The 19,834-nt window shown below is 57.0% G+C and overlaps 1 protein-coding gene, 1 long non-coding RNA gene and 1 pseudogene across 4 annotated transcripts; 2 read left to right on the forward strand and 1 right to left on the reverse strand.

The window, feature by feature from the left end:
• Positions 1-87: 87 nt before the first annotated feature.
• LOC123582121 lies at positions 88-9,072 on the forward strand. Its single transcript, XR_006704214.1, has 2 exons — positions 88-507; positions 8,848-9,072. It is a non-coding gene; the product is annotated as an uncharacterized LOC123582121 (long non-coding RNA).
• A 2,217-nt stretch (positions 9,073-11,289) lies between these two features.
• Positions 11,290-19,756, reverse strand: CKB (creatine kinase B). Of its 3 annotated transcripts, none has more exons than XM_045448360.1 (8): positions 19,014-19,756; positions 14,016-14,227; positions 13,654-13,808; positions 13,437-13,569; positions 13,046-13,217; positions 12,184-12,307; positions 11,753-11,942; positions 11,290-11,677 (listed from the first exon to the last, which is right to left on the reverse strand). In XM_045448360.1, the coding sequence occupies exons 1-8, from the start codon at positions 19,055-19,057 to the stop codon at positions 11,499-11,501; spliced, it is 1,209 nt and encodes a 402-aa protein (XP_045304316.1). In that variant the 5' UTR covers positions 19,058-19,756; the 3' UTR covers positions 11,290-11,498. The 3 variants fall into 3 exon arrangements, with proteins under 3 accessions (XP_045304316.1, XP_045304317.1, XP_045304315.1); XM_045448361.1 differs by lacking the exon at positions 19,014-19,756 and adding an exon at positions 14,540-14,675; XM_045448359.1 differs by lacking the exon at positions 19,014-19,756 and adding an exon at positions 14,540-14,675 and having other exon boundaries at positions 13,437-13,808.
• LOC123582280 lies at positions 16,017-17,718 on the forward strand (annotated as a pseudogene).
• Positions 19,757-19,834: the final 78 nt, after the last annotated feature.

A 19,834-nucleotide genomic window follows, 5' to 3' on the forward strand; every position in this document is an offset into this window, starting at 1 on the left:
ATAGTTTTCCACAGTTTTGTTCTCAAGGACAAATTGAATACTGGAAGTTGGGCTCCTTTGAGAGCAGGTAGCTTCCCCCACGTCTGATGAAATGGCCACTCTATGTGCAGACACAGGTAGATGCTCATATTGTTTTCAGTTGTTGGTTTGTCGTAAGTGGTGTCTGCATTAGTACGTTACTGGTCTGAGGAGAGACGGGTGTTCACCCGCAGAATTCACCTGAGCTGCTCATATTGAAAAGCCGCTATCACTGATTGACATCGGTTTGATTTTAATGGCAACATAGGTAGTGTTACCTTTACTGCAGTTGGAACATGAATTCAAGTCGATTATTAAGGGGCCCATGCCTTTCCTTTAGAGAGTACTTTTTTTATAATACGATGTTTTTATTCTGCATACAGTGAATTTTGAAAAGGAATATTCTAGAGTACTTCATAATCACTTCAGACGCAATGACAAGGCCACATTTTTTCCTCATCCGCTCCTCTGGAGTCCTTCAGAGGTGAGGTAAGGTACCTTGTGGGGGCGGTGCTGTTCCTATTTACCTGACGACCAGAGTGCTGTCCTCCCCTAGTACTCCAGTATCGCCAGCTCTCGTCCAGATCAGGCAAATCTGAGGGACCAGGACAGCATTCCTTAATGACATGCCTGGCTCTTGGGCCATCCGTCCATCTCTGAGAGTGAAGAAAGCTGGCAGGAAACATGACTAACTTTGAGAAGCACAACCGTGATCGTTTTCACAGCATGTGTTTCTCCAAAAGCCCAGAGAAGGATGATATTTAAAAGAAAGATCTCCCTGTGTGTGCATTGTGAACACGTCACTATCGCTGTGGAGACCGTCCCTAGAATACCCTTACTCTGTGAGTGGCGCACGGTGACCTCCGTGTCCACGGAGCAGGCGAGGCCCTGGGGCAGGGAGGTGTGTCTGCTGAAAACTTTGCTTTTTGTGGGAGTTTTTTGTTCTTTGGGGGGCTTGGGGTTTGGGGTTGTTTTTGCCAATTTGCCACGAGACCCTTCAGAGAGCTCAGGAAGCACTTTGCATCAGGGAGCGTGGTGGCTCTCGAAGGGAGCGACGGTGAGCGAAGGGTGGTGTGCCTCGCAGGTGTCCCGACACTGCACGCAGGAGTCTAAATGTGACCGTCCCCAAGAGTAGAACCTGGGCATCTTCTCCGGTCAGCAGGGAGGACAGAGTTTAACAGCTTTGCAAATGGGTCTTTGGTTTACCACTTTGAGAGACAGAACCTAGGCAGGGGTGACACTCCCTCAGAGGTAGTGCTCGCCATCGGTGTGGCACGCAAGGGTGGCCACTGGGCGCGATCAGCGTCAAAGCGGCACGTGTGCCTCAGGAGTCCAAGCTTGAGCGGGACGTCTGGGCCCGGCCCCTCCCCCGGGGAAGGAGCCGTTCGGGCGCGTGGAGATTGAGGCGGGGGTGGGGGGTCTGAGACTCAAGGAGGAGCCCAGCCCACTAAGGCAGCAGGGTGGACATTGGAGGGAAGACCGTGTGAGTCACAGGAACAGCACTCCACCAGGAGGGGAGCCGCTGGCTGTGTGGGGTGCTGAGGTCCGCACACTGGTTTCTGCAGCAGGGCCTAGATGGTGAAGACCGCTGGAGGCAGTGTGGTTTAGTGGGGGAGGGGTGCGTCCTGATCACCGCAGCCTGGTTTCCAGGCTCGTGACCTCAGGTCGCCTCCTCTATAAAGGCAGCACGGTGGTGATGGTGCCTCACTCTGCATTCTTGGCAGAGTCTACCAGGTGACAAGTGCAGGGTGCCTGGCACAGGCGAGGGAGACGCGGGTTTTCTTGGGCGCCCTTCCGCCCAGCTTAGCCAAGACACCGAAGTCCGTGAACAGCATGCTCTCTGCCCTCCCAGCAGAGACTCGATAAGAAAATTCGCCCAGTTTCTAAAGTGTAGAGTGCTGGTCTCTGAGCTTGCGGTGTCGGGGAAGCTGACCAGCCTGCACTGCCACCTTCTTCGCCCCAAGTTTTGGTCTGTGTCCCCAGGGGACAGGAAGAGCGTGAGTCTGGTGGGAGAGTCTGGTGGAAGGCGGGGGCGGCCGATGGTACCCTCCCCTCCTCGGATTGCTGGTCACTTCTCCTCCAACAGGCCTACCGTTGCCATTACATTTAAGATCTCATTGGCTTAGGGGCCCAGAGTCGGCAGAGCACGGGACTCTTAATCCCCGGGTCATGAGTTCAAGCCTCACGTTGGGCATGGAGCCTTCTTTTTTTAAACAAATAAAAAATAAAATGACACCCTCTCTCCTGGACTGCTTGCCCAGCTCTGCCCTCCCACTCTCTGCTGCTGCCTGTCATGCTAAGAGTCAGCATCGTGGACAAATGTATTTGTCTCTGTATCTACCCTCCCCACCCATACTTAGAACGAAAGCCGCACGGGGAAGGGCTTTTTCTTCTCTATCTTAGGTACCTAGAATAGTGCCGGGTACTTACTTACAAAGTAAGTATTCATTTAAAATGATGATGACGATGGGGCGCCTGGATGGCTCAGTCGGTGAAGCATCTGACTTCAGCTCAGGTCATGATCTCCCGGTTTGTGGGTTTGAGCCCCATGTCGGGCTCTGTGCTGACAGCTCAGGAACTGGAGCCTGCTTTGGATTCTGTGTCTCCCCCTCTCTCTGTCCCTCCTCTGCTCATGCTCTGTCTCTCTCTCTCTCTGTCTCTCTCTCTCTCTCAATAATATAATAAACGTTAAGAAATTTTTTAAAAAATGATGATGAGGATGATGGAGGAGTAAGTAGTAGTAGTATGGGCAAGAACTATCTGGAAGGCACAGGCTGCTTTAATGGCTTCAGTCAGAACTCTTACTGAGGTTCCCCTATAGCCCAAGGCCCAAGGATGAGGCAGGCACAGCCATAGGAAGCTGTGTTTGGATTTGTGGTCCATTTTCCTCGGTCTCCAGCAGCGCTCTGAGCTGAGCCCTTCCTGTTTTACAGACAAGGCTCAGAGGTGGGCTGGAAATGTACTTCTCACTGAGCTACCTGTATAGCTGATGCCCTGTTGTGTCATTCAGTCCAGGCTGGGACGAGAGCATGCGATTGCTGTGGGTGTCCAGGGGAAGTCCTGAGTCACATGACGTTTGCCTTCAGATATGAAACCGGGGGTTAAAACGCTTGGTTTTGAGCCTTAATCTGTGTCCCCCACCAGAGTCATGCAGTGTAGTGCTTGGATTTCAGTCCCTCAAGAGAACAGCCACCTGAGGCTTGGCCGCAGTGTGTGAGCTGGAGGTCACGGAGGCTTTGGGGTATTGACAGCAGCTCTCCACCCTGAGTGCTTGCTTGCAGGCACCAGGCCGAAGGTGAGACCTGCTGAGCACAAGTCCTGGCTCGCAGAGCTTGCACACCTCGTGCCCAAGATAGGGAGGCTGGTCCTTGGGGGTCACCTTGGGGCGAGGCTAGAGCGCAGCTTGCTGAGATGACCCAGATCTCTCAGGGAAGCCTGGAGAGGCTGGGGCCACAGGAAGCACTTTTGCTGCTTTTGGCTTTGGTTTGATTGCTTGGTTTGTCTTGTTCCTGTGGTGGGGCTGATTGGTTACAGATTCTGAGGGTCTCACGTCTTTTTCCAGTTCCCTAGATATTCACGCCTATGGTTTGCAGCTGTGGTGAAGTATCTTCTTACCATGTGGGTTGACAGATAAGGTGCCTTCCTGGGGGGCGTCACTGAGAAAGGGGACAACTGCTCATCCTGCAGCCCTTCCCCCAGCCTGTTCCTTTTGCAATTTCCTGCTCTCTACCTCCCACCCACTTAACCCACCTCTAAGTGTTATTTTAAGCCAGAATTTTAGAACTCCTCCCTCAAGCAGGAGGGAGATCTGCAATGCAATTGCTCATCAGGAACTTCTCCAGCTTCTGCTGGGGCACCTTCAGTGCCAGGGCACGCGCGTGCATGTGCGCACGCGCACACACACACACACTCTCTCTCTCCCTCTCCCTCTACCAGCTTCTGCTGGGGCACCTTCAGTGCCAGGGCACGCGCATGTGTGCACGCACACACACACCCTCTCCCTCTCCCTCTCCCTCTCCCTCTCCCTCTCCCTCTCCCTCTCCCTCTCCCTCTCCCTCTCCCTCTCCCTTTCTCTCTCTCTCTCTCCCTCCCTCCCTCCCTCCCTCCCTCTCTCCAGGGAACTGGGGGGAGAGCTCTGTCTGGTTCTGCATTTTCCTGATGCTCATCAGCTTCTTGCACCACCTGGTGGCTTCCTACTCTTGGGAACTTTAACTGGTCAGGGTTCAAGTATTTGAAGATAGAAATTGTGTTTCCTTCTCAAATTTTGCTTCTCTCAGTTAAACTGCCCCAGTTCTTTTCGGGTGTTTCGGGACAAGAAGATGTGAAGATTTTTCGTGGTTGTTTGTTCCTATGTTGATTCATCGACATGCATTTTTTGGAGGGTTTAGAGTGAGGCAGCTACTCTAGAGGGCCCTGTGCTGAGCTCTGTGGATCCAAAAATAACCAGGGTAAAACCCAAGTCCTCTAAAGTCTCCAGGGAGAGGGGCACAGACACAGTCTGGAAGTCTGGGATGGCCAGGGCTGCATGGTGGAAACCCAGGCAGGAAGCCCAGTCTGAGTGGGAGGCAGCAGAGGTTACAGGTACAGCCTGAAGCACCCCTGTTCTGCTCAGCGGAAGAGGAAGCTGTGGTGTTTGCAAAGGAAGGCATGGAAAGGCTCCTCCTGCTTCGGACTTGGGGCGTGTGTGGGGGCAGTGACAGGGCCGGTGCGCTGCTGGACAGACTCTGTCTTGTCACCATCCCGATAAAATATGTCTCCAACAATGCACCTCTGTTCTGTTTAGAGGACTTCAGTACTTTCTTAGGAAGTGGTGTGGCAGGCTTTGGGTAGAGTTCTGTCACCAAAAATAGACCTCACGGCACTAGGAAGCCAGGTTCTAGGGACCAGAGAGGAAGCATCCCGGCCAGTATGGGGCACCTGGTATGCCAGCTCCTTCCGGAGTGAGGTCTGCATGGACTTGCCTCTCCCTCACTCTCGAAAGGGAGCTGCCAGCAGGCGTGGGTAGGTGTGAATACATTCTCAAATCAGACATGTTTTGCATGGAAATAAGCTGGGAAGTAGGAGCCTAGGCAGTCATGTTCATTAATAAGGAACCCGAAATCCTTTGGTAGACTGGTAGATGGGCCCCTGAGAGCTGCTTCCTGATCTGACACCAGGAGCTGCTCTGTGCGCCCTGGGGCACTGCTCAGGCCGGTCCCTCCTCTGTTTGTGTCCTGTGACCAGCTTCTACTTGCCCTGCAGCACCTGCCTCGTTGGTCACCTGCTGCCTCCAATCTTTGCAGTTCCCGCCCTCTCAGCCCCGGTGCCCTGGGGCCCTCTCCCCGCATTCTTCTGAACTCTGGAGAATCCTGTTGGCTCATCAGGTATCAGCTCAGCCCGTGTGTAGTGGGAGTCCTGTCACCCAGAAAGGCAGTGCCATATGCCTCTTTGTCCTGACGTCATAAATGCGTAGGGCACGTTTTGTTGGGCTCCATTTCCTAGTGTCATATCATTAATAAGTTGGACCAAAACACCGGAGCCAGGCCAGAAGAGGAAAGTCCTGGAATAGAGGAAAGCAATAAACACCTTGACCCTCCTTTCTGGTCTCTGGGGAGAAGGAGGAGGCCTGGCCTGTGGCCTCCCTGTGCCCAGAGCCTCTCCTTTCCCAGCCTGGCACCACTGCTGTGGCTTCGGCTGCAGCGGGCGCCAGCACACGTGGGTCCCGTCGAGCAGAGCCGCCAGTGTCAAGTGCGGGTGATGACGCGTCATCTTTATCAGTTCTTGCAAGTAGTGATATGTTGGTCAGTTGATGGGTCAAAAGTATAGACAAAACTAGACTTTTCACTTCAGTGAAAATTTAACGGAAGTTGTCTTTTGTTGCTAGGTTGTATTTTTCCAGAGTAGCCCAGGCATGTTAACGCAGTCCACCTTCACCAGTAATGGGAGCAGTCCGTTTGGGGTGGGGGTGGGGTGGGTGGGGGGAGACCCAAAGCCTGACCCCACTGTCCGTGTTCTCAGAGAGGACACTCTCAGTGAAGCAAGTATGTGACGGGGCCAGGGGGCATGCCTAAAGGGTGAAGCCCGAGGAGAATGATAGAGGGGACTGAGGTCGTTCTGGAAAGGAGGGCTAGGGCAGGCGGGGAGGTGGGACCAAAACCAGGACACAGGCGTGCAGCAGGGGGCTCCAGGCTAGACCAGGTCTGGAGGGGTTGGCACCTCTGCTGTGTGTCCCTGGTCTCACATGTGCCATCTGCAGCCCGCATGCACATCAGCATGGGGGGTGGATGCGGGCAAAGCCAGCCTGTGTTTCTGGAGCCACTGGATCTAGTTCCAATGACAGTTTTGGACAAATTGACCTGTGAGCCCTGCCACGGCAGCAAGCACCAAGCCAGGCCCCACCTCGCAGTAGGGTTCGTGAGCGGCAGAGCAGCGTCCCAGCCCCAGCCCCCACTGCCACCTGAGGAGCGGTGCTGGCCGCCTCACGTGTGTACACCGGGTCACGCACATGCGGGCGTTCCGTTTGCTGGGCTCAGGTGGCGCTTGTCTCCCATCCCAGGATGGCTGCTGGAGCATTTCATGCCCGTGGTTACAGCTGCCTCCGGGGCATCTTGAGAATGTGCTTCTCTAGCCTGACGGCCGCATGCCAGCCTCAAAACCAGGGTTTTGTTACCAAAGCGGAAGGGAAAAATGGCTGCTAGGAGACAAGCGGCCAATTCCACACAGATTCATCAGCAGTGGGAAGCGCTACAAATACTTCTAGCTCTTCTGGGTCTTAAGGGTCATTGTTTAATTGACCGTTAGATTTTATAAGCCCCAACTCGGAGAAGGATATGAAAGTCAGGACTTCTAAAACCAGGAACATGGTCTTTGCTTCTCTGTGTCTTCAGTAAAGCAGAACGAGCTCCACAAAGACAGGTTTGATGGGGGGGGGGGGGAGTGGGGAAGAGTCCAAACACTGTGCACGGATCCCTACAGAAAGTCTCTAGCCTTGGGGCGCCCTCAGTTGGTTAAGCGTCAGACTTCGGCTCAGGTCATGATCTCGTGGTTTGTGAGTTCGAGCCCCACGTCGGGCTCTGTGCTGACAGCTCAGAGCCTGGAGCTTGCTTCTGATTCTGTCTCCCTCTCTGTCTGCCCCTTCCCTGCTCTCACTCTGTCTCTCTCTCTCAAAAATAAATAAACATTCAAAAAAAAAAAAAAAAAGGCTCTAGCCAGCCTTGGGAACCAAGGTTTTTGTCATCCAATCCACATGTGAAATTCACAGCTCCAAACTGAATTGCTCCCCCCGCCCCACCCCTGCTCCATGGAAACCTCTCAGCCAGAAAGACAACTCTTGCCAATCAAAAATTGCTTCCTTTTGTCACCTATAGAAAAGGAAATTAGGGGGCGCCTGGGTGGCGTAGTCGGTTAGGCGTCCGACTTCAGCCAGGTCACGATCTCACGGTTCGTGAGATCGAGCCCCGCGTCAGGCTCTGGGCTGATGGCTCAGAGCCTGGAGCCTGTTTCCGATTCTGTGTCTCCCTCTCTCTCTGCCCCTCCCCCGTTCATGCTCTGTCTCTCTCTGTCCCAAAAATGAATAAACGTTGAAAAAAAAAATAAAAAAAAGAAAAGAAAAGGAAATTAGTTCAGACCGTGTGGGTGCAGGGTGCAGCCCCAAGGGTGCTTCGGGAGCCCTTACTGTAGGCATCAGGCAGCTCCAAATAGAAATGCAGGATGAGGCACCTTCCAGGCAACTGCCGCCTATGCAGCGACTGCTAAGAGCAGCAGGGGCTGCACGCTGGAGGTCTGGATGTTCTGGAAAGTTAAAGAGCAGTGAAAAGAGCCCAGCACTTCGAACCGGGTGGTCTCAAACTGGTGACCCTGAGCCAGTCTTCCCTCCTCTCCTAGCATCCGGTTCCCTCCCTGCCCCATGCTGGGGACGGAGGGGCAGTGATCCGTTCACACAGACTAAATGAGGGGTGGTGACAGTGAAGTCCTGCCTCAGTGGGCTCCCACGAACTGTGACACATTAGAGCATCTTTTTAAACACCACTTAAAAAAAGAATTTGTTTCAGCTTATATAAGTAATACATGTTCACTGTAGAAAATTTGGAAAACAAAGTATAAAGAAGGAAATCACCTGTTACCCCACCACCCACAGTTAACTACTGTTCTTTGGGATTTTTCCATACATGCTCCGGGATCCACAGTACAAGCTGTTTTATAACTTGCTTTTACTTCCATTTTTTTAAGCATGCTGCCATCTCACTGAGTTCTTCATGCTGTTGGGATGCCTGCATGGTGCCTCATTGAGGGAGGTGGCCTGGATTTTTAACCAGCCTTTCTTGTTGGCAGTCCTGACCCATCAGTTCCTCCCTGTTCTGGAGTGATTGCACTTTTTCATTATTTCTGTAGGGCAGTGGTTCTCAGAGAGGCAGTTGGAGCATGGGGCACCTGGCTGGCTCAGTCTGTAGAGCATGTGACTCTTGTTCTTGGGGTTGTGAGTTTGAGCCTCACATTGGGCATAGAGCTTACTTTATTTTTTTTTATTTTTATTTTTTAATGTTTATTTTTGAGACAGAGACAGAGCATGAACGGGGGAGGGTCAGAGAGAGAGGGAGACACAGAATCCGAAGCAGGCTCCAGGCTCTGAGCCATCAGCCCAGAGCCCGACGCGGGGCTCGAACCCATGGACCGTGAGATCGTGACCTGAGCTGAAGTCGGATGCTTAACCGACTGAGCCACCCAGAAGCCCCGAGCTTACTTGAAAAAAAAGGGGAAAAAAAAGTGTAAACCCTATTCAAAGAGACAGGCGTGAATTTGGGCCCTCAGGGGACTTTTGGCCACGTCTGCCGATAATTTCTGTTGTTACAGGGTGGGTGGATAACAACTGCTGGCATCTAGAGGTTGGAGGCTGAGCTGCAGTGCTCAGGGGAAGCCCCTGCCCGGAGTCATCCTGCCTGACGCGAGTGGGTGCCATTGAGAAACCCTGCCAGGGGGTCATGTCCTAGCTGGGCCATGGCCAAGGTGCAGGAACGGATGCTTCTAGTGCTGCTGCTGATCCAAGACAGTGAATGAATAAAAGTGCGTTCGTCTGTGTTGTGTGGTAGGGTGTTTCTTAGACTCCCCATGTTGACTGTGACTTCGAGGAAAGTTAAATTCACCCTGTGTAAGAGTCTTATGAATGCAGAGGAAAGGGAGGAGGTTGTAGGGAGTGTGGCCCATGGACTGGGAAGCAGAGGTACCCCCACTGAGGGGAGAGCATAGTAAGCCCTGCCTTGTCCCAAAAAGAATGGACTCAGCTAAAAAGTGTGTTCAATAGAGCAGGATAAAATAAATGAGAATAAAAGTGAGCAAAGAGAATATTACAGGTAGAAAAACAAGTGGCCCATAGAAGCACGTGTAGCTCTGGGCCCGTGGCGAGGCTCCGCCCAGAGGGCCGTGGGGAGCGGCTCGCCTGCTTGCCCAGCCCCCTGAGAGGGCCCAGCACCGGGTGCCGCAGCACAGGGGAGAACGGTAGGGGCCCTTGGGGCTCCCGGGAGCAGCTTTTACTGCCTGGAAGAAGTCTGGGGCCTCCCTGGGTGTCCCGTTGAGAGGTGATTGGAGGTTGCAGCTTGTCTTATGGAACCACTGATAGTTAAGGGACTGCCCCACTCTTAACGGTCCAGACAGTGTGGAGACGATCAGGAAGCCATGTGCCTGCCTGACTAGGCCCCCAGGTGCCTGTACGCACCTCAGGGTGGAGTGGGGACAGTGGCCCATCCCTGAGCCTGTGCAAGCAGGAGGGCCTTCTGGACAAGGGCCCCCCAGCATGGGCACACGCAGCCTGAGGCCTTTCCAGAGGACGTTCTTCCTGTGCTCCTCACAGCCCTTTCTCCCAAATTACCAGACTCCACAGTCTACAGTGTACTGTCTGCCCCGGCCCAGTGCCCACTGACCAGAGGAGGACACTGAAGGTGAGAAAAGGTGAGCCCTACCTGATGTGTGCCCCACACCGGTCGGCCGAGGAGGGAACCAAGTGCCAGCCCCTGACCTAAATAAAGGGTGGGTTCAGAGATCCTCTCCCTGCCAACCTTGTGCCCCAGGAGGCCTGCCCCCTACTCTGCCCATCCCACTCCAGCTTTCACTCACCTGGCTTCCGTGCCTGTGCCTCTTCCCCCAGCACAGGCTCCTGGAAACCCTCCCCTGCCAGCACATGGCCTGGGTGGGCCGCTCAGCTCAAGCCTGGCCACTAAGGCAGGTGGAGCTGCTTCTACTCCACTGCTGTCCACCCAGCCTGCTTGTCCTGGGCCCCAGGGTCTGGATTGGCCAGCTGCCCCTGCCCCTGGGGCAGGAAAGACTGCCCAGCCCAGGACACAGTGGGCACAAAGGCCGTGCCCTGTTCTCTTCCTAGTTGCAGGGTAACCTTGGTGGGGATTAGGGCCTGCTGACCCAAAGCGTGAGGAGTTGGGGTACCCCAGATTCTGATGGGGGTGGGGGTGGGAGACCAGGACAGAGGTGGCCCTGGCCGGCAGGTGGCAGCACAGACTGTCCACAGAGCTGTGGAGCTGGGGGACAAGCCCTGCCCTTGGCTGGCTCACAGGTTCCACCTCTACGGCCCCAGCCCACCATGGTGTGAGATCAGTCGGGAACTGTGGCAGCTGTAGAGTGGCTGGGAAAGCGAGACCCCAACCCACCCTCCCGCCCAGGGACCTTATGTTGAGGACCCGCCCTGGGAGGCCAAGGGGTGGAGCGCCTGAGGGTCCTGGAGAGGGGGCTGCAAGGAGGAGGGGGCTCCAAAGGGGCCCCAGGGCTTTCTGAAAGGGACTGAAGGGCTGGGCCTGGGGGCAGCAAGAAGGGGGTACTGTCTGCCCTGCCTGAGGCTGTGAGGAAGGGAAGCTGAGGAGAGGGATTATTTAGGGGCTCTTGTAGGTGGGGAGGAGAGGTGGCAGAGACCCTGACTGGAAAAGGAACTAGATTAGGGGGGCAAGACCCACCCTCCAGACCCACCCTCCCCTCACGGCATCCACACCTCCTCCCACACTGCGGGATGGGGTTGAGCAAAAGTGCCAGGCTCCACCTCCCAGGGCCCAAATGCCCTTAGATGCTCCGGCTGGGGCTCTGTCGCCCTAGAGCTCCTCCCCCTACTGGCCCCTCCCCCCCGCCAGCCCATCCCAGGGCTGCAGGGGAGCCAAGTACAGTGACTGCCTCCTGACTTTGTCCCTTCTGAAGGAAAGTGAAGCAGAAAGGGTAGATCCAGGATTGAGGCCCTCAGATCCTGGCTCCTGGGTCCCAGAACAGCCTCGGGAAAGGGGAGCCACTACTCGGAGACTCGTGGCAGGCCGAAACCCTAGTTTATTCCAGCATCAGCAACATCTTAGCCATCACAAAAATAAACTCTACCAAGGGCGACGGAAGTCTCTACAGCGAGGCTAAGGGCTCAGCCGCCAGGCGGCGGACATCAGGGTGCGTGGTGGGCACTGCCCGGGCAATAAGTTAGGAAGCAGCGGGGCTGGTGGTGGTGGTGGCAGGTGCAGGCCAGGGTTTCACTTCTGGGCAGGCACGAGGTCATCAATGGCCTGGCCCTGCTCCAGCCGCTGCTCCATCTCGATGAGCAGCTTCACGCCGTCCACCACCATCTGTACCAGCTCCACCTCCGAGAAGCCCAGGCGGTCTGCGTTGGAGACGTCGAAGACCCCGCCCACAGCAGCTGTGTCCACACCACCTGGGGAGACAACCAGGTCAGCAGGACTGGGGTGGGGGGCTGCCCCAGGGGGAGAAGACCACCCGCCCCATTCACCTGTGCCTCGTTTCTGAAGCCGCAGCCGCTTGAGCACCTCCGGGAACTTCTCGTGCTTGCCCAGGTGGGGCAGCTTGATGTGCACACCTGCCCGCAGCCCTGTGCCCAGATTGGACGGGCAGGTCAGGATGTAGCCCAGGTGAGGGTTCCACATGAATTCGTAGTTCTTAGACTTGAAGAGCGTTTCAATCTGGAGGTGGAGAAGGTGAGACAGGGTTGGCCTGGCTGAGGGGCACCTCCAAGGCACCAGGTGGGGGACACCCTCGGACCCAGGAGTCCCCTGGCAGGACCCTGAGGTAACGGAGACCAGGGCTCCCAGGGGGACTGATGGGACGCCCACATCCTGGCCTGACTCTGGGGCTTGGCCCTGCGCCCTCCCTGGCCCCAGACCCCACTCGTGCCAGCCCAGTTTGGGGGTGGTCAGGCCTGACCTGGGTGAGGCCATTGCAGAAGCGAGTGAACACCTCCTTCATGTTGCCCCCCTTCTGCATGGAGATGACCCGAAGGTGGTCTTCCTCGTTGATCCACACCAGGAAGGTCTTATTGTCATTGTGCCTGGGGGAGGGGCACGGTCAAGCCTCCTCCTTGGAGGTCTCAGAGCACATCCAAAAAAAAGCTTTAGGGGGTCCCCAGACCCCAGGAACTTTCCAAGTCCCTGAGGTGTTCCATCCGGCTATACCCAGAAGCTTGGGCTTCTGCCAGGACCACACTCTGGAGGTAGGCAGGGAAGCCAGGACACCTCAGAGAGAGTCCAAAAAGCCCGGAGCTGTGCTCTAGCCTCTAGCCAGTCATGTGCCGCGTGGCCTGGGTGTGGGGGAGGGACGAGGGCCCCACCTAGGAGGTAAGGGGCAAGAGGACCGCTGTATCTGGGCACAGAAGCCTCCCTATGCACACAGTGGAGGCAGGAGCTGTAAGCCTTCCCCACCCTCACCCCCACTCCCACTCCCACTAGGAAGTGTCTGCGTCACCCAGCACCTGGCAGAGTCCCTGCGGGGAAAGGGGTGAGAAAACCAGAAGCTCCGGCTCCCAAGAGGAGGGCGGAGGAGAGCAGTCAAAGCGACCCAATGCCCACCTCCAAGATCCCACGAGGCCTCAGCCTCTACCAGCTGGCGTCCCTTGATGCACCTGTGTGGTCAAGGTCACCTGCGAGGAGGCCTGGGAAGCACCAAACCTGTCCTAGGAGCACGGCTCCTCCCTCTTCCTTCCTCCTCAGCCTGGCCTTGGTGTGGGGAGGGCCAAGGGGAGGAGGGGAAGGGGAAGGGGGGGGATCCGCGAGAGGAGTTGGGCACGCACCAGATGCCACGGGCATCGGGCCAGTCGCGGGCCATGCCGGAGGCCAGCAGCAGGGGCGACACGGGCTTGTCGAAGAGGAAGTGGTCGTCGATGAGCTGCTGCTGCTCTGCCTCGGTCATGCTCTTGAGCGCGTAGTACCTGCCGGCCAGGTCGCCGTCCAGGCTCGCCAGAGCTGCGGAGGGGCGCGCTCAGAAGGACACACGGGAGCCCCTGTGCTCACGCCCGCCCAGCTTTGTGGGAGCCCCGGCCGGGCCGGCCCTCGCAGGGCCCCAGGCCGCCGTCCCCCCGGGGAAACCGGACCCGGCGCGCAGATAAGAGCGCGGCAGCGGCGGCTCAGGTGACTGGGGTGACTGGTTAACAAGCCGCACGGGGACAGAGGTGCGACCCCTACCTTCCACAGCGAGCTTCTCGATGGCTCGGCGCTCCCCGCGGCTGCAGTGCGGGGGGAGGCAGAAGCCGCGGATGCTGCGACCCGTGCGCACCCGCGAGCTCAGCACGTAGTTAGGGTCCAGGTCGTCGCCGCCCTGGGGGCAGAGCGGCGGTGAGCCCTGGGGGACCCCTCCCCAGCCCGCCCCGCCACCCGGGGCCACCTCGGGGCCACCTCGTACCTGCAGGTTGTCGGGATTGAGGTCGGTCTTGTGCTCGTCGCTGGGCTTGTAGCCTCCGTGCCGGTCCTCGATGATGGGGTCAAAGAGCTCCTTGAACACGTCATAGGATTCCTCATCGCCTGCCACGCAGCCCACGGTCATGATATAGGGGTGACCTGGGGGGAGCGCGGAATGGGGACAGTGGCGTCACTGCCAGGCCTGACTGAGCCCCTCAGGACCCTGAGGTTATTCGCGGGAAGGGGGCGCCGCGGGAACCCTAGCCTGGGAGGGGTTCTAGGGGAGGCGCTGGGCCCGAGCCCCAGGGGAGTGTCTTGCAGATAAGACGACCCGGTACCCTGACCCCGGGACCGAGGTGCGCGTACCCGGGTTATCCACGCCGGTCTGGATGACGTCGTCCAGTGTGAAGCCGCTCGGCGTGCACTTGGCGCGCAGCTCCGCGTACAGCTCAGGGGTCAGCACCTTGGCCATGTGGTTGTTGTGGCCGCTGAGGTCGGGGAACTCGTCCTCGGCCGGGAAGCGCAGCTTCAGCGCGTTGTGGCTATTGGAGAAGGGCATGGCGGCGGCGAGCGGAAGGCTGCGGGGAGACTCGAGGGTGAGCGGGGACCCGGCGCACCGGCCCCCCAGGGACCTGCGGACCATTCAGGGCCTCGTTGCCCCTGCTCCTGGTCACCCTGGGGCGCGCGGCCAAGGTCAGAGGGGTCCGCAGCGCGCGCGCGGGGGAGACTCCCGCACCGCCAGGACCCCAGGCCCAGCCGGCGCGCGCGCTCCGGGCGGCGGCCCCCGGCGTGCACGACTTTGCTGCCCACGAGCTCCTTCCGTGCGCAGCGCCCCCACCCCGGCTCCCAGGCGGCCGCCCCCCCTCCCCCCAGCCCTCGGGCCCACTCACCGGGCAGCCGGGCGGGGCAGGGGCGCTCGGTCGGTCGGCAGCTCTGGGCGCGGCGCAGGCGAACAGCGGTGGCTCCGCGCTCCCGCGGCTCTTAAGGGGCGCGACGCGGGCCGCCCATTGGCCGCTATTTATAGCCCATTCATTCCATTGGGCCGCGCTGCGGGGTGGTGCCGTCGCTTTGTCCGCCACCCGCAGCCCCCGACAACCCCCCACCCGGCCGCCCACCCCTGTTATCCCTTTGCTGGGACCCCGCGCAGTCCGCCTATCCGACCCGGCGCCTGCCCAAGACCCCGCGGCTGAAGCCTCAGGCCCTTGGATATTCTGTAGTTCTCCCCGCGCTGCCTCCGGGCGGGAAACTGAGGCAGAAGAGCCACTGGGCACTTGAAGACGCTTGGGCTCATCTGCAGCCCTGCTCCTGCCCTCCCTAGCCCCGCCAGTCCCTGGATCTCGACGAGGGTCCAGGCGTGACCGGCCCAGGCTCCCGCAGCAGGTACTAACCCTTCCACCCACCCACCCCACCCCCGCCCCATCCGAGCTGGCCCGGAGCTGCCGACCTTCCTCAAGGTGCCCGCAGGCATCTCCCTGGCGATCTTGGTGCAGAGCTAAGCTCGAGGGAGGTGCAATCTGGCTGCGGCCCAGTGGGGTGGCACCCGTGGTGCCTTGACCTTGGGCAAGTCCCCCGGCGCCAGGGGACCCAAGCCAGAGACCCCCGGGGCCAGCCTTTCCTGGTAGGTGAGAGAACAATGTGGTCCTGGGAGGCCGCTGGGGAGTGCGCGGTCTCAGAGCCTCCAGACCCCAGCCCTGGGCCCTTTCCACAGGGGACAAGTTCATCTCCCCACCCCACCCCCAAAGGTAGTCCCCCAGAGACTCTCAGCAAAGATGGGAGGAAACACAAACAATAAGCATATGTGAGATTTAAAAAACAACAACGAGTCGCTAGAAATGAGGATCGTGCAAATTAAAACAAGGACTTCCACTGCCCCCAAAACACCCAGATGGCAAAAATGTGAAAGACACACCAGCCAGTGTCGGCCATGGGTTGGAATGTGGAGAGACAGACGGTCACACGCGGCCTGCAACTGTGAACTGCTACATCCTTTCTGAAAAGTAATTTGGCAGTATCTATTAAAATTAAAAACGTTTGTACTCCATGACCCAGCAATCCCACTTCTAGGAATCCAGCCTTTAGAAAGGACGGTCTCATCCCTGCAGGTAGAGATGTGCAGTGGGGAAAACACACAAATGAACTCGATGCCCATCACTTGGGGACTGGCCAGGGGTAGGAAGGCACATCCCCAGTGTAGAGTATTAACACAGCTATTTTTAAAAGTGAGTTAGGGGGCGCCTGGGTGGCTCAGTCGGTTGGGCATCCGACTTCAGCCCAGGTCATGATCTCACTCGCGGTTTGTGAGTTCGAGCCCTGCATCGGGCTCTGTGCTGATAGCTTGGAGCCTGGAGCCTGCTTCGGAGTCTGTGTCTCCCTCTCTCTCTCTGCCCCTCCCCAGCTCATGCTCGCTCTCTGTCCCTGTTAAAAATAAATAAACTTAAAAAAAATTTTTTAAAATAAAATAAAATAAAAATAAAAGTGAGTTAGACCCTTAGTCACTGAGCCACCAGCAAGGACTCAGCAGCCTCCCCCTCGGCCCCCTCACCTCTTGAAGATCCATCTGCCTTGTCCCATGAGAGCCTTCTGCAGGCCACCTTCATGGCGGAAAAGAGATCCTATCCCACGTCCACTATCTAGAACATCCCCTCTTCCAAACCCTTTGCCGACGTGAGTAAGAGTGACGATCTTCCTGCGGACACTGAAGGTCTTGTCCACATATGAAGCCAACAGAGAAATGGCTGGGAGACCCTTACTACTATCCAAGGGGTCATTGATGATTACAACAAAAAGGAACTAATAAGGTGTTTAAGAAATTCCCCTGCAATGGTGATGTAATTGAGCACCCAGAATATGAAGCAATTCAGCTGCAGGGCGACCAGTGCGAGGACATACGCCAATTCCTCGTGGAGACTGGAGTGGCAAAGGAGCCCTAGTTGAAGTTACCCACTTGGTTTTTTTATTATTATCATCTCTCTTTTTTTTTTTTTTTTTTTTTTTTTTAAGTAATCTCTTCCCCCAACTTGAGGCTTGAACTCACGATCCTGAGATCAAGAGCCGCGTGCTCCACTGACTGAGCCAGCCAGGCGCCCCAGTTTCATGGGTTTTAAGTGCTTTTGATTAAGCTTAAGTGAGGATTTCCTTGCAACGAGTAGAATTTCCCTTCTGTCCCTTGCCACAAGTTTAAAAACCCCACAGCTTGTACAATGTAACCATTTGGGGTCTGCTTTTAACTTGTAACCGTGCAATTCCTTCATGCAACAAAATGAAAAGAGAAAAAGAAGAGTCGATTGGAGCTTGTGTGTTAATGCACGCCATGCATCGTCTTGTGAATAAGGCAAGAAAGGAGGGGACACCCTTCTCTGTGTGTATGTAACAAAACGCCTCCAGGACCACACAGTGAGCTCTGGGGGACAGCAAGGTGAACATCACGCTGCTGCTGGAAGGCTGGCCATGAGTGACCAGCCACGTGAATGAAATCACGTCGCCATCCGGGAGGAGACGGGTGCTGCGGGGGCTGGGGGCAGGGCAGAGGCGGAGCAAGGAGCTCCAGGGGATTTGGTACCTCTGAGGAACCGGCACTGGAGCAAAGAGGCACAGGATGAGCAAGCCCCTTCACCTCCGCCTGTGTGCGCACCAGAGGGCGTGGAGTGTCGCTAGGCTGTCCCTGCGGTTACCACGCACGGGACTTCTGTCTCTTCCCTCGCTCACCTTGGCGTGCTTTGACCTGTTCCCAGTCAACATTTTCTTAGACACATAAAACAAACCAAGGTAAAGAGGCAAATGGGCAGGACTGCCCAGACAGCAGGTGTCCCTTAAGCCTGGAATTCCTGCCCCCTGTGCCCCTTGAAGCCCCTTCCTCCCATTTTAGAAATAATCTGCAGTTGCCTTTTCCACCTCCCCACCCCCAAAAGCCTGATGGGCTCAAGTTTCTGTTTCTGGAAACCTGAAGGCAGACTTAGCTTTCAGACATGGGGTGAGGGGCACTCAGGGCTTCCTCTTTGTCTTCAGCCTCTGCAGCTTCTCAACCCGTCCCCCACGCCACCCTCAGGCCACCAAGGGCCTGACCTGCTGAGTGGGAGGAGGGAAGGGTCCTATCCCCTCTCCCCCCAAAAGCAAGGTCCAAGCTGGAGAGGTGAGGTCCAGAGGTTTGGGGTTGCCTTGCTCAAGGTCAGGTCCTGTGACACTGCTGCTTGAGGCTCCAGAAATCCTCAGCCTCTGAGAGGGGTGTTTTAACCTTTCGCAGATAAGCAAAGGCAGATCAGAAGATGGGTGACAGAAGAGACAGGTCAGAGGTCCAGCAACCCCTCACTGGTCCTGGAGTGCCTGGCCCTGAGCTAACTTAACCTGGGACCCATCTTGGGGACCACCACCCCCCCCGACCCCCCACCCCAGGGCTGGCCAAGCCCAGGCTGCACTAGATTGACAGCATGGGTGGTCAACAGCTGCGATGGGGGAAGGGCAGGGGGCCTTCAAGGCCTTTAGACCCAAATGTCAGGGGATGGCTCCCTACCAGGGGCTGCTTGGGAGCCCGTGTGGTCCCAGAGCAGAGGAGCAAGGGGTGGGGAGGCCTGGACGGTGCCAGCCTCCACCTCACCAAGAATAACATTGCCCCAGTGACCTGGCTCTTGTCTGTGGACCCTCCATTTTCCCCAGGGCCCAAGGAGCCGGTTTGGCAGCGTCTGGGCAAGAAGCTGGGTGACATCACCCAACGAGTTTATGGTCCAGGTTCCTCAGAAATCACACCTGGTTGCACATTAACCAGCCAGCCCTAGAGGGGGAGGGGAGCTTCAATGGAGTCCCCAGCTTTTCATCCACAAACTCAGCCTGCCCAGTGGGGTGCAGCGCCAGGCATGCAGGGGGGGTAGGCCAAGTGGGAGAGACAGGCAAGGAGCCAGAGGTCATTCTCAGAGCCTGTGCTTAAAAGACAGGATGGGCATTGCTTGCTCCTGGTGCCCCGTCCCTGAGCCCTGAAGAACCCAAAGGGGAAGTTGGTTGCAGTCAGGAGAGGGGTAGGGGCTGCTTTGGGGTCACTGAGCACCATGGGGTAAGAGCCTGGGCTACCCAGAGAAAGGGGGACGTCAGGGCACCTGATCCAGGGGCAGCCTCCCCCCCCCCCCCCCCCCCCGTGGACATCTTCAGCTTCTCTCTTCCTGACAGGGTGCCCGTGACCCTTGTCTCCAGGGTCTTTTTCCTGCCTGTTCCCACCTTTCTTCAAATCTGCCATTGGTTCTCTCAAGTTAGGTTTACTGGCTTTAAATCCCAATCCCCCATTGGCTGTGACCTCAGGCAGTTACCTAGCCTGAGTTTCCATAAAGTGGTCCCCACCCTGACAGGATTGTGGAGAAGGTTTAATATAATGATACTTACCTGGGGTTCTTTAGAACCAGTTCTTGGTAGGGGAGTCCCAACATACAAACTCTGCCCTGGGCAAAGTGTCCACCTGACCTGAGTAATCAGCTGGGGCTTTGGGGAGCAGTGCTAAGGATGCCGCTCAGGGCTGGGGCAGCCTCAGATGGAGCACATGGGCAACTCTGGGTAGGCTACCTAGAGGAGGGGGCACTGGAGAAGCTAGCCAACCAGTCACAGACAGAGAGGCAAGTGGGAAGTTGGGACCACAGGAAACCACTGCCGAGTCACTAAGTCCCAATTTAGGCTCTTAGTAGGCACCCAACCTCAGCTCCATAGCACAGCTGAGAGGCTGGGGAAGAGGAACCCCCAGAAGTGGAAAGTTGAAATCTCCCAGTGGAGCAATTAGGGGGTGATTCAGGCAGGTGCATCACCAAGAGAGTGAAGCAGAGTGACCTGGAACAGAGGTTGTCAAGCTGTAGATGGGGCTGGCTTGTCTCCATGTTAAGGGGAAGAAGCAGCAAGGCCATAATGAGCCACGTGGGCAGCTGGTGGCCAGAGTGCTGGCCGAAAAGGAACAATAACCCACTTAGGTGGCCACTTAAGTCCCCTTACCTTCTTACCCCTGAGAGGTTCCCAGACCCAGACCCAGCCAGGGCAGAGGCATGGTGGGGGGAGCTAAGGTTAGGAACCTGGTTTCCACCCTGGACTCTCTGAGGGGCCCATGGCAAGGGCCACAGGCACCCTGGCAGTCCTGGCCCCAGAAAAAGAAGAATTCAGAGTGCCCCACGGACAGGCTGGCCCTGCAGGGGCCTGGCCACTCCCATTTTGTCAGGCTGGGG

The sequence above is a fragment of the Leopardus geoffroyi genome, chromosome B3, assembly GCF_018350155.1.
Source record: "Leopardus geoffroyi isolate Oge1 chromosome B3, O.geoffroyi_Oge1_pat1.0, whole genome shotgun sequence".
NCBI classification, from domain to species: domain Eukaryota; kingdom Metazoa; phylum Chordata; class Mammalia; order Carnivora; family Felidae; genus Leopardus; species Leopardus geoffroyi.

Coding starts and splice junctions, on each gene's coding strand:
- CKB (XM_045448359.1), bottom strand. CDS start 14,208: ATGCCCTTCTCCAATAGCCACAACGCGCTGAAGCTGCGCTTCCCGGCC. Junction 12,308..13,045: donor CCCGATGCCCGTGGCATCTG/GTGCGTGCCCAA, acceptor CCCCTCCCCCAG/GCACAATGACAATAAGACCT. Junction 11,678..11,752: donor GCTTCAGAAACGAGGCACAG/GTGAATGGGGCG, acceptor TTGTCTCCCCAG/GTGGTGTGGACACAGCTGCT.